The following is a 17,906-nucleotide window of genomic DNA, read 5'->3' on the forward strand; positions in this document are numbered from 1 at the left end:
GCATCTTGAAATGTGAAAAAGTAATGTGTGTTACTGAATAACAAAGCGCTCTCAAGTTCATGGATGTTGTATAGGAATTATCAATGGAAGGTGTGGGGGAAGGAGACAGGAACGGTCAGGAGATGCTGTGCTTCAAAAAGGGGGTAAGCTACAAGTGAAAGTAATAAAAACAGAAAATTGACAAGTGCTGGCAACAGTGCTATGTGTGGTGGCACACTCCGCACATACCTAGTTAAGGCCCTGTACAAACCCTCCCTCTAGTGCAGAGGTGGGCAATAAGCGGCCCCCCAGCTGCTGTGGAACATGTCCCAGCATGCCTTCCCTTAATTCTGCCATCAGGGAATGATAAAACTGTGGCATGGCATGCTGGACTGTATAATGTAACAGCAGCTGGAGGGCTGTTTATTGCTCATTCATGCTCTATAGACTAACCCTTACTCCCCCCACCCCATACACACAGCTTTACCTTAACACTCCCATCCACAGCCTGACCAAAATGTTGACATTTTGCCTATCGACATAACGAAAATGTCAACATGTTGCAGGTCTACATTTTCACTATGGTCAACATCATAACAGTCTACATTCTGAATGCGACATTGTTATTTTAGACCTTTTCACTACATTTGATTCAAGAGGTTTAGAAATGACAGCACTGATCAATTACTTATCTCCTTAAAACATTGGACACAGTTGCTATAAAAACAACCGGAGTCCCTACTAACCGGAGGGACTACCCTGTAAACTGAAGGCTAACTTGGAAATACACCAGCCGGTGGCAGCTGCACAAGATTGTTTCACCATATTCTAATTTCTTTCTATGTGGAGTCCAAACAAGAATAAGAAAAATTTACTAAGCAGAGAGTTTGAAATCCCAGTGGATGTGCTGTGGTATCCCCATGTGATTGCATCTTGCAGCTCAAATCAGCCACAAAAACCACACTTTAGAATGCAATTGAATATCTAATGGGAAAACACTGATGGTACTTCACAGTATAGAAAACACAGATTTACTCAGTATCTGTTTTGAAACCCACCAAAAACAAAAAGAAAAAAAAATAGGTGGTTGTGATATAAGAACAAGCTCAAAAAATAGGATTTTAATTACCTACTGGTAAATCCTTTTCTCATAGTCCGTAAAGGATGCTGAGGTTCCATTTAGTACCATGGGGTATAGACGGGTCCCTTGGGAGCCATGGGCACTTTAAGGGTTTAATAGTGTGGGCTGGCTCCTCCCTCCATGCCCCTCCTACCAGACTCAGTCTAGAAACTGTGCCCGAAGAGACGGACATACTTAGAGAGAAGGAAATAGACAGATAGTGGAGAGATTCACACCAGCTCACACTTAATTGAAAAGCCATGCTAACCAGCATGCAACATGAAGAAACCATGCTAACCAGCATGTAACATGAAAAAAACCATGCTATCCAGCATGAAACATGAAGAAACCATGCAACATGAAGAAATCATGCTAAGCAACATGCAACATGAAGAAAACCATGCTAACCAGCAGGAAGCATGAAGAAACCATGACAACCAGCATGAAACAGGAACAGCAACAGCTGAACCAATACTTAACCAAGTAACAATGCAGGAAAACGAAGCACCGGGCGGGCGCCCAGCATCCTCTATGGCAGTGATTTTCAACCTTTTTTTACTTGCGGCACACCAAACAATATTTTAAAATTGCCAAGGCACACCATCAGTTCCCCACAGAAAAACAAAACAAAACACACATTGGCCCTCACAGTAAAAAAAAAAAATCCACACATACATTGGCTTACACAGAAAAAAAACAATCACAATGCTACCCACTTAAATCATGTTGCTCAATACATAATCCTATTGCTCCCCACATAAATCAATCACATTGTTCCCCACATAAATCATGTTGCTCACACATAAATCAATCACATTTCTCCCCACATAAATCCTATTGCTCTGCACATGAATTATTCACATTATTCCCCCCATAAATCTTTATTCTCCCCACATAAATCCTATTGTTCCCCACAGGAGAAATAAAATAACAAATATTAGCCCATACCGGTCAGCTGTCCTCCTCCCTGTCCCTCAGTGGCGGGGATTGTTCATACTGGAGTGCTGAGAATATTGAGCAGAGGGCGGTCGGGCAGGTGTGGATGTGGGTGGGCAAAGAAAGCTGTGTATGCAGGCAGGAACTGGAAGATGTGTATGCAGGCGGGTGGGCTGGCTGGGTGGTGAGATGCGGCGGCTGTGACTTATGATATCACACCATCGTGTCTTCAAGGCATAGGTCACGGCCGGAGCACGACTGATCCTCTAAGAGCCCGGGCCAACAGTTCACTCTGAAGGTGCAGGAAACTGCTCTGGCTTCGTGGCACACCTTGCAACTGGTCGCAGCACACTTGTTGAAAAAGCCTGCTCTACGGACTACGAGAAAAGGATTTACCAGTAGGTAATTAAAATCCTTTTTTCGCTTACATCCTAGAGGATGCTGGGGTTCCATTTAGTACCATGAGGATGTACCAAAAGCTCCCAGTACGGGAGGGAGAGTGTGAAGGTTCCTGCAAAACTGACTGACCAAACTTTAGGTCCTCGGAGGCCAAAGTATCGAACTTGTAGAACTTAGCAAACACGTTCGACCGTGACCAAGTAGCTGCTCGACAAAGCTGTAAAGCCGAGACATCCCGGGAAGCCGCCCAGGAAGAACCCACTTTACGAATAGAGTGGGCCAGAACCGATCATGGAATCAGCAAGCCTGCCGTAGAATAGGCATGCTGGATAGGAAGGCCGATCCAGCGAGAAAACGTCTGCTTAGAAGCAGGAACCCCAATCTTGTTGGGATCATAAAGGACAAACAGTGCGTCCAACTACCTGTGACGAGAAGTTTTCTACACCTACATCCCCAAAGCCCCTACAACATCCAAGGACTTTGAGGGAATTGAGGCGTCAGTAGCCACTGGCACCACCATAGGTTGGTCGATATGAAAAGCCGACATAACCGTTGAAAGAAAGAGCCGACACGTACTGAGCTCAGCTCTATCCTCCTGGAAAAACAAACACGTCTTGCAGATGCCAAAGCCAACAGAGTGATAGCCTTCCAAGTAAGAAACCTTACGTCCACCTCCTGTAAAGGCTCAAACTAATCCGTTTGCAGGAACTGCAGCTCCACATTAAAATCCCAAGGTGCCGTAGGAGGCACAAAGGGTGGTTGGATGCGCAGAACCCCTCTCAAGAATGTCTGAACCTCCGGGAGAGCAGCCAATTGTTTCTGGAAGAAAATGGACAAGGCTGAAATCAGGACTTTTATGGAGCCCAAGCATAGGCCCACATCCACACCTGCTTGCAGAAAGAGGAGAAACCGTCCTAGTTGAAACTCCACCATAGGAAACTTCTTGGAATCACACCAAGACACATACTTTTTCCAAATCCAATGGTAATATTTAGACGTTACTCCCTTTCTAGCCTGGATCAGAGTAGGAATGACTTCGTTCGGAATGTCCTTCCGAGCTAAGATCTGGCGTTCAACCTCCATGCCATCAAACATAGCCGTGGTAAGTCTTGATAAGCGAACGGCCCCTGTGGAAGAAGGTATGCGCGAAGAGAAGAGGCCTCGGATCCTCCAGGAGTAATTCCAGCAGATCCGCATACCAAGCCCGTCTTGTCCAGTCCGGAGCAATGAGGACTGCCCGAACTCATTTTCTTTTTATTAGTTTGAGAACCTTATGATGAGTGAAAGTGGAGGGAACACATACACTGAGTGGAACACCCACGGAATCATCAGTGCGTCCACCGCCACTGCTTGTAGGTCTCTCGACCTGGAACAGTACCTCCGAAGCTTCTTGTTGAGGTGGGAGGCCATCATGTCTATTTGAGGTACACCCCAACGACATGTTACCTCTGCGAACACCTCCGGGTGGAGACCTCATTCTCCTGGATGGAGATTGTGTCTGCCGAGGAAGTCCGCTTCCCAGTTGTTCACTCGCGGAATGAAGATTGCCAACAGCTCCACCGTATGCTTTTCTACCCAGAGGAGGATTCTTGTTACCTCTGACATTGCCGCTCTGCTCTTTGTTCCGCCCTGTCGGTTTATGTAGGACACCGCCATTACATTGTCCGACTGAACCTGTATGGCCTGAGAAGATGTGCCGCTTGTAGAAGGCCATTGTATACGGCCCTTAGTTCCAGAATGTGTATCGGAACGATGGATTCCAGACTTGACCACTTTCCTTGGAAGTCTTCCCCTTGGGAGACTGCTCCCCAAACTCTGAGACTTGCATCCGTGGTTAGAAGGATCCAATTCTGAATCCTGAACCTGCGGTCCTCGAGAAGGTGAGAAGTTTGCAGCCACCAGAGGAGTGAAATTCTGACTTTCGGCGACAGACGTATCCGCTGGTGCATGTGAAGATGAGATCCCAATCATTTGTCCAGGAGATCCAGTTGGAAGGACCGTGCATGAAATCTTCCATACTGTAGAGCCTCGTAGGAGGCAACCATCTTCCCCAGAAAGCGAATGCACTGATGAACCGATATCCGGGCAGGCTTCAGGACATCCCGGACCATTGATTGGATCACCAATGCTTTCTCCACCGGTAGACAGACCCACTGCACTGCAGTGTCGAGAATTATCCCAGGAAGGACAGTCTCCATGTCGGTTCCAAATGTGACTTTGGAAGGTTCAGGATCCACCCATGATCCTGGAGCAGTCGAGTTGAGAGAGCAATGCTCTGTAATAGCTTCTCCCTGGAAGATGCTTTTATCAGCAGATCGTCCGAATATGGAATTATGTTCACTCCCTGCTTGCGGTGGAGTAGCATCATCTCTGCTATGACCTTGGTGAACACCCTCGGTGCTGTGGAGAGGCCAAATGGCAGCGCCTGGAACTGATAGTGACAGTCCAGCAGCGCAAATCTCAGATAAGCCTGGTGAGGCGGCCAGATTGGAACATGAAGGTACACATCCTTGATATCCAGGAATTCCCCCTCCTCCAGACCTGAGATCACCGCTCTCAGAGACTCCCTCTTGAATTTGAATTCCCTCAATTAGAAGTTCAATGACCTTAGTTCTAATATCGGCCTTACTGAACCATCCGGTTTCAGAACCACAAACAGGTTGGAGTAATAACCTTTGTTTTTTAGGTGAGGTGAAACTGTAACAATTACTTTTGTTTGCACCAATTTTTGAATGGATTCCTGTAGGATTGCACTTTTTGACCGCAAAGCTGGTAAGCCTGATTTGAAGAATCTGTGAGGTGGGATTTCCAAAAAATCCAGTCTGTAACCCTGGGCAACAATATCTTTTATCCATGGGTCTAGGCAAGAGGACGCCCAGATGTGACTGAAATCGTCTTGCTCCCACCTGGCCGATCAACAGGCTGGGAGGTCAGCCGTCATGCTGAAGACTTGGAGGAAGCAGAACCTTTAGAGGACGTTGGGGGAAAATCCAGAAAACCTGCTCTGCCAGGTTCCTGGGAACCTGACAGAGCAGGTTTTCTGGATTTTCCCCCAACGTCCTCTAAAGGAAGTGGAGGAACCTTTATGTTTAAACCTTGCGGTTTGAAGGGATTGCAGTGTAGGTGTAGGATCTAATTCTGTGCAGCTGTGGAAGGAAGATATGTCGACTTACCCGCAGTTGGCTCGGCTATACACGTATCCAGTGCATCTCAACTGGCCTTACCTGTGAAGGGCGGACTCGCCATATCTTTCTTGGATTCTGTATCCACAGTCCATTGGTGTAGCCACCGTCCCCTGCGTGACGAAACTGCCAGAGCAGTGGTCCCTGCGTTACGCAGGCCAATCTCCTTCATGGCCTCCAGCCGTGAAGTCTGTAGAATCCTGTATGCGACATAGAAACAAGTACATGTCACTCCTACACATAGAATCTAAATCATCAAGTAAGGAGCCTGACCATGCTACAATAGCCCCAGAGATCCACGCCATAGTGGGTTTCTGAGTCCACCTGCAGCAGTGTACAGTATTAGAAAGTAGTCTCATCTGCGATCAGCCCTTACGGAGGTTGTACTAGGGACAGGTAACACCAACCTTCTTTAACTATCTAGATACTCTTTAGGGATTTAGATTTTTTCTCTGGGTGTACTCAGGTTTTCCCAAAAAAGGAGATTAACTCCCTAAATGCTGGGAAGGCAACCGAGGGTTCCTTTATTATATTTAAATAATATTCCTCATCCCTAACAGCTCATATGTTGCACCCCTCATATGTCTTGCATTATTCGGGCAAGTGTACGCTTTATATGGTACATAGGTGTGAGAAGCATAGCTGTGGGATTTGAATCCTTATACATCAAATCCACCCCAGACTTCTCAAAACTGTGGCTCCTTCCCAGTATGGGATATAGTTGAAGAAATATAGGTTATAGTACACCCTATGGAGTATTCCTGCACTTAAGTTGATTATACTGGCCTGAGGTATTTAGTAGCTAACAGCAGGATTAGTGCCTGTTAGCAGGGTTTGACCAGTGTAGGGTGTTTGCGCTGGTCCAGGACGCCCCTCACAGCGCAGCACACTAAGTGCCGCTGAGCCTTCTGGAGCGCAGCCTGTCAGAGCTGCGCTCCCACCCTTGTGCTGCCATTCCCGCCGGCGACCCACTTCCCGGGCCGCCGGCGCTGTACTCACCACTCTTCTTTCTTTTGGCTCTGTTAGGGGGTGGCGGCCGTGCTGCGGGAGTGAGTGGTCGCCTCGTGGGCTTGCGATCACCACCCTCAGGAGCTCAGTGTGCTGTCAGCGGAGATAGAGAACCATTAACTTCTAGAGTTGGTTCCTACTACCCCCCTAAGTCCCACGAAGCAGGGAGGCTGTTGCCAGCAGCCTGCCTGTGCCTAACTCAGAAAATAATAAAACTAGAAAAACTCCTAAGAGCTCCCCTAGCTGTGACCGCCTCCTCCGGGCACATTTTCTAAACGGAGTCTGGTAGGAGGGGCATAGAGGGAGGAGCCAGCCTACACTATTAAACTCTTAAAGTGCCCATGGCTCCCAAGGGACCCATCTAACCCCATGGTACTAAATGGAACCCCAGCATCCTCTAGGACGTAAGAGAAAAGAGTTTCTGCTATCTGGTCATTGAGAAGGAGAGGCATCCCATTATACTTAATGGGGCAAAAGAAATCAAGCAAACAAGACGAGGGGTAAAGTCAGCAAGACAATGAACCAAAACATACCTCAAAATAAATCAAGTACATTTAAGGTTTTGAAAAGGTACCTACATTAGGAAGGTGTTAAGCAGTGAATGCAAGAAGACCTAAGTATATTCTGAACTAGGAGAGTTCTGTAGACCTTTTACTGCAGTATAGTAGAAGCAGGATCGCTTTGGCAGAGCTTTTTATATAGCTCTAACACTTCCCAATATCTCTTCACTAAGACTCATCACACATAAAACCCTCCTTAATCCACAACTGAAAATGCAAATGGAGAGACCTTTGAAGTGCCTCCTAAAAAGTTATTATGACACTCTCAACAGTAGGGTGGGCAATCTCGGGATCGGCAGGAGTCCGGGATTTGAGGCCAAAAATGCCGGGATTGGAGCCTCCAATCCTGGGATTCACGGGATTAAGCTGCGCATGCACATTATGTTGTTTTTTTTGGCCAGGCAGCGCCGCTGAGCACTAGCGCTTAGCCTCAGACGATCCCGGCTGCCCTGCTGTGTGCGGCGTGACATCTTCGAGGTCAAACTGCGCAGACCCATCCCAGCTGGGTCCGCCGCGCCAGGCCCTCCAGCATGCCCACTATCATAGTGAGCAGAAGAAGATGCTAGAGCTGTGAGTGACACACTAGCTGCGGCTAGCCCTCACTGCCAATTGCCAGCTCTGCTGCAGTCCTGCCTCTGGACCTTGGGGGCCCCTTTACTCCACAGTGAGTACATTGAACTAGTGGGGTAAATTAAAGTACAGTTCGATCCCGGGATTGGAAAAAAAAAATGGCCCGGGATTGGCCTCCCTACTCAACAGGAAGGGCAAAAACAGAGTAACTCAAATGGTTCCTTCTCCATATTTATTATTTATTTAGTTTCTTATATAGCGCAGCAAATTCCGTTGCGCTTTACAATTGGAAATAACAATGATATAACAAAACTGGGTAATAACAAAATAGTCAGAGGTAGGAAGGCCCTGCTCGCAAGCTTACAATTTATAGGGAAATAGGCATGTATATACAAGTAAAGGTGCTATCTACTGCATAGTTGTTCGTCAGATTGCAAAGGTTCTTGGTGGGCTGTATGATATGGTAATACAGCAATGATGAACCGGGTTCGAGAGGAAGGGAAAGTGAAGAATGAGAAGACGTGAGGATGTGTGTGGACTGTGCAGAGTGGATGCAATTTGATTGGAAGGTTTATGAAAGTTATGTGGGCGGTTAAGGAATTTGATATGCTTGCCTAAAGAGGTGAGTTTTCAGGGAACGCTTGAAGGTTTGGAGACTAGAGGAGAGTCTTATTGTGTGTGGTAGGGCATTCCACAGAGTGAGTGCAGCCCGATGAAAGTCCTGCAATCGTGAGTGGGAGCGAGTAATGAGTGTGGATGAGAGATGCAGGTCTTGTGAAGAGCGAAGAGGTCAGGTTGGGAGATATTTTGAGATAAGCGAAGTGATGTATGTTGGTGTAGTTTGGTTAATGGCCTTGTGTGTGAGTAAAAGTATTTTATATTGAATACGGTAGAATACAGGTAACCAATGGAGGGACTGACAGAGTGGATCTGCAGACGATGAACGTACAGCGAGGAAGATTAGCCTCGCAGCTGCATTCAGAATGGATTGTAGTGGTGAGAGTCTCGTTTTGGGAAGACCAGTTACGAGACTATTGCAATAATCAATCCGGTAGATAATGAGAGCGTGGATTAGAGTTTTAGCAGTGTCTTGTGTAAGGTATGGTCGTATTTTGGATATATTTTTTAGATGTATGTAACATGATCTTGAGACAGATTGAATGTGGGGAACAAAGGACAGATCAGAGTCAAGGATGACACCTAGGGTAGATAGTCGAGTTTTCAACAGTGATAGAGATATCAGGTTGGAAACTACTACTGGCCGGTGGAAATATAATTAACTCTGTCTTTGAAATATTAAGTTTGAGGTGGCGAGATGTCATGCAGGATGAAATGGCAGAAAGGCATTCAGTGACACAGCCCAGTACAGATAGGGACAAGTCAGGAGAGGATAGGTAGATTTGAGTATCATCTGCGTACAGATGATACTGAAATCCAAAAGAGCTGATTAGTTTACCAAGAGATGAGGTATAGATAGAGAAAAGCAGAGGACCCAAGACTGAGCCTTGCGGTACTCCAACTGAAAGAGGTAGCGAAGAGGAGGTAGATTCAGAGAAGCAAACACTGAAGGAGCGATTAGATAGGTAGGATAGGAACCAAGAAAGGGCTGTGTCTTTAAGACCTAGGGATGGTAGTGTTTGTATGAGAAGAGAGTGGTCAACAGTGTCAAATGCAGCAGATAGATCTAGAAGAATAAGTAGTGAGTAGTGGCCTTTAGACTTCGTAGTGACCAAATCATTAACCACTTTAGTCAGTGCTGTCTCTGGAGTGTTGGGAACGGAAGCCTGACTGAAGTGGGTGCAATAAAGTGTGTGAGTTAAGAAAGTGTGTGAGTCGAGTGTAGGCACGTCTCTCAAGTAGCTTAGAGAGACAAGGGAGCTGAGAGGTAGGGCGGTAGTTTGAGAGAGCGTTAGGGTCAGAATTTGTATTTTTTTTAAACAGGAGTAATCACTGCATGCTTGAAGAGTGAAGGAAAAATACCAGTAGAGAGAGAGAGAGATTGCAGATGTTAGTTAAGGTAGGGATGAGCACCAGAGACAGAGCTTTACTTATTTGTGAGGGTAAAGGATCGAGAGGAGAGGTAGTAGAGAAGCAGGATGAGAAGAGTGATGATACGTCATCTTCATTTATGGGATCAAATGAAGAGAGAGTGCCAGAGGGCTCAGGTAAAGAACGGAGCAGGTCACTGGCTGCCGAAGTGCATACCATTTCATCTCGGATCTTATCAGTCTTCTCCTTGAAGTAGGAAGCAAGATCCTGTGCCTTGATAGTGGCTGGTGGGGTAGGTGAGGGAGGATTCAGAAGTGATTTAAATGTATTAAAGAGTCATTTGGGGTTAGAGGCTTGAGCAGAGAAAAGAGTTTGGAAATATGTTTGTTTGGCAGTGTCCAGGGCATTTCTATAAGAGTGGTAGACAGTCTTAGATGTGAGGAAGTCACTTGAAATACGAGATTTCCGACACTGACGTTCAAGTTTTCACGTGAGTTTTTGTAGTTGTCTTGTTAATTTGGAGTGCCATGGTTGACATCTAGGCCTACGTGGAGTGTGATGGGTAGCTGGAGCCACTTCATCAAGGGCTAGTTCTAGAGTCTCGTTCAGGTGTGATACAGCCATCTCAGGAGAGGTGAATGCAGAAATTGGTGAAAGCAGTTGTTGGAGTGAAGTGGAAAGTTCTTGAAGATTAACTGTGTTAATATTTCTGCAGGTTTGAGCAGGATTGGAGGACTTCAGCAACATAGAGTTTGAATTAACGGAGGAGAGCATGCAGGTGATAAGGTTGTGATCTGAGAGGGGGAAAGGAGTGTTAGTGAGTTCAGAGACGGAGCATAGTCTGGTGAATACTAGATCAAGGCAGTGGCCCTTCTGATGAGTAGAGGAGTCAATCCATTGGGAGAGGCCAAGAGAGGAGGTTAGAGAGAGTAGTTTGGAGGTGCGAGCAGCAGATTTTGGACAATCAATAGCAATATTAAAATCACCCATGATAATGGTGGAGATGTCAGAGGATAGGAAGTGAGGGAGCCAGGCAGAAAAATCTTCCAGAAATTGTTGGGGATGCCCAGGTGGGCGGTAGATAGTTGCAACACGCAGAGAGAAAGGAGAGTAAACCCTAATGGAATGTACTTCAAATTATGTAAATGTGAGTGATGGAACTTGTGGTAGAACAATGTATGCAAAAGATTGGGAAAGTAAAAGTCCAACTCCTCCTCCTTTATGGTTACCAGGCCTGGATGTGTGTGTAAAGTGAAGACCACCATGTGACAGTGCTGCAGAGGAGAACTCATACAAGGTATACAATAGGTTGTATCTGTTTTCTCACAAAGCTGCATAAAATATGCAGCCCTTCATCTCCTCATTGTTGGATTAGAGGGTTATTTTCTCCATAACTGGTGGGCCTGCCCCAGAATGTTCATATTCTGGCACAGTGTATCTAGGGGGTTATTCAGAGATGGATGCAGATCTTGCATCCTGCAGCAAAATCCATCTACTCACATGCTGGGACCCGCCCAGCATGTCTGTGGCGCCACCCCGTCATGCGCTCGCAATTTAATTACAAACACATCAATTTAAGGTCAACCTCTGCCAGCTGGCAGGTGGTCCAGCACCATTTTTCTTTATCAGAGAGACTGCATGACTTCAAGCAGCCACCCCGAAAATATTCCTGCCACATCCCCATTTTGTACGCCACGACTTCCGCAATGCCAAAACACCCCCCCCCCCCACACCTCCAGGATGCGGCCGCACATTGAAGGGTGGTGCATGCTCACTATTGCCAGTGAGCGTGTGCAGATCAGATGAATGCGGCTGTTGCGTACAGACGCACGGCTGCGTCCATCTCTGAATCCCCCCCAATCTCAATCTATCCTTCTTGGCTTGCAGCTAATCAGACCGATATGCGGAACTACTGGTCATTCCAGATTCCAAAGCAGCCAAACGCCTGGTGACCAGCCAAAGGAACACCATGATGCTTATGGCAATAATACAACAGACCGGGTGGTCTTCTGTTTGCCGGCGGTCGGGCTCCCGGCGCTCAGTATACCGGCGCCGGGAGCCCGACAGCCGGCATACCGACAATTATTTTCCCTCGTGGGGGTCCACGACCCCCATAGAGGGAGAATAAAATAGTGTGGCGCGCGTAGCGCGCCACCGTGCCCGTAGCGTGGCGAGCGCAGCGAGCCCGCAAGGGGCTCATTTGCGCTCGCCAAGCTGTCGGTAAGCCGGCGGTCGGGCTCCCGGCGCCGGGATGCTGGTCGCCGGGAGCCCGACCGCCGGCCAGCCGTAGTGAACCCCAACAGACCTACATCCCAGAATAATTCATCCCTAAGACTTTCAGCCCTTCTTTAAGTATAATTCAAATCAAAAGAACACTACTGAGATCCCATCACCAATTTGTAGTATACTTTAGCATTTCTGTATACTACTTGTCACTGAATAAGATATAGGGGCTGATTCAGACCTGATCGCTGGGCTGCAAAGCTTTGCTGTCCTGCGTTCAGATAGGCGCTGCCTCCAAGGAGAGTGTAAATTCACCGTGCAAGTGTGCAATCCCATGTGTACACAGAGCTGCAAAAATCCACTTTGTGCAGTCTCTGCGCAGCCCAGGACTTACTCCTACAGTGCGATGAGAAGAGGCTGATCGGGGCCAGAGCTGACGTCAGACAATCTTCATAAAAATGCTTGGAATTGCCTGCGTTTTTCCAGACACTCCCTGTAAACAGTCAGCCACCCACAAACAGCCTCTTCCTGTCAATCACCTTGCCAACGCCCATTCGTTCTGATTTTTCACACCATCCCGTCGCTGACCGGCGATGCCCGTTGTTGTCCGACGTGCGTGCACATTGCGGTGCATATGCATGCGCAGTCAGGACCCGATTGCCCGCTGTGCAAAAACAGCAGCGATCAGGTCTGAATGACCTCATAGATCCTTGGAAGTCCAAACTTCACAATCTACCATTTACCTCACCCGACACTAGTCCATTTTATCTGCCACATGCCCACTATAAATGATCATATATGTTACCGTTAAACTATACAGATATAATAGTAGTACAACACTGGATGAGACTACGAGTCAGCTCAGCTGCGGTCTACTTAGCTGCATTATCCATCCACTCTCCTCTTCTGCTGTACAACAATTACTTAACTTAAGATTTGTTGCTACATACTAAAATGAAAGTAAAGTAAAAAAAAAAGAAAAAATTGGTGTTATGCAAGGTGAAGGGAGATAAAACAAAACCTAATGTAAGAATGGAAAGTCTCTTTGCGGACTACATAAAATGTCTGGAAGCGAATACTTCTGGCACTGGAGCGGATGGGCCTAATTTATGTTTGTATGCAATGCCAAATTTCACGCAACTAAGCAATTACCGGTAGACTGCGCATGTACCGCGATCATACTGTGCACGCACCGTGATTGCACACGCCAAGGTACCTTGACGATGCGGCTTGCAGTGAGAATTTAAACTGTGATTGACAGGAAGGGACCGTTTGTGGATGGTAACGGGGAGTGGCGCAAAAATGCAGGCATGTCACAACAGTTTTTAGGGCATGTATCTGCCTTCGGCTGCTACCACGTATGTAGATAAAAATGGCGCCAGCACTGCTACTGCTGTGGCCAGTCTGTGGGGTAAATTTACTAATGTTCGATTTTGGATTTGATTTTATGGTCAATTTAAATAGACTGAAAATGAATTTTAAATGACCTCAAATCCCTCATTTACTATTTTGCATTCGATTTTGAAATCAAATTCAATATGGGTAAATTTTGAGTAGTGATTTTTTGTTCGGTTTAGGAAATCCTTTTCAAAATCATCTAAAATTTAGTTTTAATATAAGAAAATTGAATTGCATTCACCTAAATTGAATGCAATATCGAATATAAAATTGGAAAACATCCTAATTTATTCCTATTGGTCCAAATATATCACATGCAAGAAGCTGCTCCTCTAATCCTGGTTTGCGTACATCTCCAGTGGTGGGGCACCTGCACATGTACAGGACCCGTTCCGTGCATGTGCAGAACAGGTCCTCCTGCATCATAGCACACAGTGCCTCCTAAGCTGCAGCCTGTTTCGGTTTAAGGTCAAGAAGTCAAAGACGCAGGATCTGCTCTGTGTCCATCTCTGAATGAGGCTCATAATTCCAACAGCCACAGTGAACCACATGGGTCCTATTTATTAGTGATGTGTGCAGATCCGAAGTGTTTCTTGATTTCTTTTATAATTGATAAAACCATCATCTAAAACCATGTAATTTTGACATGTCATGTTTGTACGCATTGGCTGATAATCACGCGACAGAGCGCTAATCAGCAGACTGCGCATGTGCTGCATTCACAATGTGCATGCACAAAAGTGCCACTGACCTTCAGCTCGCAACAAGGATTTCATCGCAAGATGATTGACTGGAGGTTTTTAACAAGGAATTAATGGAGTGTGGTTGAGAAAAAACAGGCATGTCAAGGGCCTTTTTCGGGGAAGGGGGGCGTGTATCTGCTGACTGCTGCAAGCTTGTGCATACAGAAACATGGCGCTACTGCTGTGTTCAGCATGCATAGCAATAGACCAACCCTAGCTCAGATGTTCCTCGTTTTTGCATGTAGTCTGCGAATGTGTTCGCAAGGACAATTAAGTTTGCAATGGCTTCGGTTGGAGTCTTGTTTCATTTCTGGGCATCAGCAGCACTTGCTAACATTCGTACTTCTGTAGCCTAGGAAAATCACACTTGCTAATGCATTAGCTTATAAACATGAATTACGCCCAGATGATTTACAGTATTATTAATATCTGGCCTGATTCATTGACGCTATGGTGACTGCAACTGAGATTGTACACGTTGCGGATATGTGAAATTCATTTAAAAACCCAGCAGGCCTGGAAAGCACAGAGACGTCCAGCGGAGCAGTCACAAATGCACAGCACCTGCGTACACATTCCCAGTGCACACTCACATCCTTCAATAATCGGCAGCTAGATTAAATCAATGGAAACGCAGCATGGCATCCTGAGCAGACATGCCAGAGGCACTCCGAGTACAGATCTGCAGGTAGACCCAGCGACATGCCCCAAATCTGATCGCAACAAGCCTGTGTTTTTGTCACCACTCCCCCATCAAGCCCCACAAACCATACCTTACTGTCAATCATTCTGCATCAAAGTAAATGGTGCAAGTGGCATTGCTATTATGCAAGGGCGCAAGCGCATCATTGCAAAATCATTAGCATAGCGTCCATCATCTCTACTTTTGTATGTCTCATAATGAAGGTTTAGGTCTAAGAATGTTGTTTAGAAGCTCAAATCGCCTGTTGGTTATTAGTCTATTATTTGTCTATTATTATTTTTGGGGATTTGAAGTTCGATTTTCAAGTCGTATGTTAGTAAATCAGGGGATCAAATATTAGTCTAAGGAAAAACATTGACGTTTTGCCAATATTCGATTTTGAGAGGGATTTGTATTTATATTCGATTTTACATTCAGTTTTGAATTTTGTAAATCTCAAAATGCAAAATCCAATTAAAAAAATTCACCCAAAAAGATCGATAATGGAACATTAGTAAATACACCCGTGTAACCACGGACTCACTCGGGAGTCGAAGTTCCTTATTATTGCGTCAATGCTGCATATATGTGTACGCAGTTGCTGATGACTTTGCAATGGCTCCAGTGTGCGTCTCTATATTCTGGACAGCAGCTTCACTTGCCAGGATTATCAAGTCTGTAGCCATGTGCATGCAAACATAAATTATACCGTACATTAGGTAGTAACGGACATGATGCACAAACATTTGCACATGATACATATACATTATTGAAGCTATTAGGCACATAGTACTTCCGAATCAACATGTATAGAAATGTCTTAACTCTGCAGAGATTGTGCTAATCATTTTTCCATAGACAATCAGTGATAAATGCAATTTTACCAGGTGACCAATCTGTTGCATGTAGCGTATATAGTAGTTTGTGAGAACATGTGCTAAATGCTTAGTGCCTCCATTCTTTTACAGTATATGAAAAAGTAACAGTGTTCATATACTGGTTTATAATAATGCATTTTAACTGACAACAGCCTAAGATCTGTGTGTTTCTTTATAGTTAAATGATTGTTTTGAGATTACCGTATTTTATTATTGTCGTAGGGTAGGTGTACAGAAGCCCCAACAGTAACAAAAATCCATACTCACCCTGGTTAAGTCGTGTTTAATATTTCTGAATATCACAGTATATCCAGAGCGGGAGAGCCAATTCTCATCGAAGTGCTGCAATGGTACTCGGCTGCACATATCACCAAATATTATAATAGCCACACATCGATAATTTTCTTGTGCGTAAATAACAATGCATACAAATTGCAATGTTACTCGTGCAAAGTACTTTCACCCGACCATTTCTGAAGCCACTTTGCAGGGAACAGTCTCCCATATAGAGTGATGAGTCTACATTTAATGGGTGTGGTGTGTTAGATAGAATAGACTTAGGTCAACAGTGTCTAGGTCGACCACTATTGGTCGACAGTAAGTAGGCTGACATGGTTTCTAGGTGGACAGGGACTCTGTCGACATATACTAGGTCAACATGAAAAAAAGTCGACATGAGTTTTTACACTTTTGGGGTATCGTTTTCTTCGTAGAGTGACAGTGAACTCCAATTAGTGCACCATGTCACCTCGCATTGGGCAAGGTGCCTCGCTCCGCTCGCCCTAGTTCAGGCAAGGTTACCGTTCCCACTTGTAGTCCACGTGGATCGTAAAGTATGAAAAAGTTCAAAAACTGGAAAAAAAAAAAGAAGTGAAAAGCAATGTCGACCTACTTACTGTTGACCAATAGTGGTCGACCTATATACTGTTGACCTAAGTCTTGTCGACCTAGACCGGATCCCACATTTATTAGAGTTAAAGAAACCTTCACCTGTAAACAGCGAAGATAAAACCATCTAGAAAAATAAAAGTCTACATAAGCTGGGAGCAATGTAATGTTTGCCTGTTTAGTGTGTATTGTATGAAAAAAAAACAAAAAGACCCCATAGAATACTTACAACTTTTCTGCAGTCACTGCAAGAATAATGAAGAGGTAGAGGAGCCACAGGGCCTGTCCAGGGAAAGAGGACAAGATCAGATAAACGCCATAATATTAGCTACAAACAAAACATATGGCAACAATATATTGCAGCTATTTTCTCTTTCAATACAAATCACAGGATGGAGCACATTAACTGCCAGGAGCTGGCCCTAACACAGTATTGCAAAAAGATATCTGGTGGGGAAAATTGATTATTGTATGGGTGTTTCATTTCAGGACACTGGCCAAGTGCATACCCTCCAACTGTACCTTTTTAGCAGGTACAGTACCTTTTCTTTATAGTCTGTACAGATTTTTGGCTCTCAAATTCCCGTTGAAAGTATAGGGAAAGGTGCGTGGCCACACCCCATCATCCGTAGCCATGCCCCTTCTTCTAATTTGTACCGATTTGTATGTGTAAAATGTTGGAGGGTATGCAAGTGATGCATGTGGGAAGAAATCTGAACACAAAGTTAATGCAGGAAAGTAATCTCTCCCTGGTTTCTAATCCATATAATTTTCAGTCATATTTACATACCTACTGGTAGGTTCAATCGCAAGTATAGCCTTTTAACATCACCTACCATAAAGGTGGTGGGGCCGGATGTGGAGGGATCCAGGAAATGTCTACTGATGTGGTGGGACCCAGCACAGGCTGTGGGTGTGGTGGCTGGTCTGGTTCCTGGAGGATCCAGTCTCTATCAGTTATGGCCGTAGGGCAGTTGTGCTCCATTTAAAAAATGGCGCCACGAGTTGAAATTGGCTTACTGGGGACGTCATTATTGAAGTCCAAGATGGCTACAGAGTGTCAATCACAGCTCACCATGTCATCTTAGGCTGGCTAATATTAGCAGGGGAGGAGCAGGCAAGAATTCCTGAAGGAAGATGATTTTGGAAGTCCTGGGGGATGGCGGAAATGCAAAACAGCTGACAGGCAGTCGCCCCCCAGGTGAAGGTGCTGTTCAATAAATTACTAAAACAATTGATGTCCTACCTTTATTTGAAGATTTTCTTTACTAGGGGACTACAGGTGCGAGTGGGCTCTAATGTATAGGCATGCTGGCACTTGTTGTTCCACAAATGCTGGCATGTCAGGGCA

The 17,906-nt window shown here is 45.4% G+C and overlaps 2 protein-coding genes across 4 annotated transcripts in view; both read right to left on the reverse strand.

Annotated features, from left to right (window-relative positions):
• FICD (FIC domain protein adenylyltransferase) overlaps positions 1-17,906 on the reverse strand; it is a 1,034,845-nt gene that overhangs the window by 128,185 nt on the left and 888,754 nt on the right. The gene's annotated exons all lie outside the window — the stretch shown is intronic.
• Positions 1-17,906, reverse strand: part of SLC8B1 (solute carrier family 8 member B1) — a 111,694-nt gene that overhangs the window by 26,528 nt on the left and 67,260 nt on the right. For all 3 annotated transcript variants that reach the window (XM_063913280.1, XM_063913278.1, XM_063913279.1), the window contains one exon: positions 16,785-16,837. In XM_063913280.1, coding sequence (XP_063769350.1) covers positions 16,785-16,837 — 53 coding nt within the window. The remainder of the gene's footprint in view (positions 1-16,784; positions 16,838-17,906) is intronic.

The sequence above is a fragment of the Pseudophryne corroboree genome, chromosome 1 (genome assembly GCF_028390025.1).
Source record: "Pseudophryne corroboree isolate aPseCor3 chromosome 1, aPseCor3.hap2, whole genome shotgun sequence".
NCBI lineage: Eukaryota > Metazoa > Chordata > Amphibia > Anura > Myobatrachidae > Pseudophryne > Pseudophryne corroboree.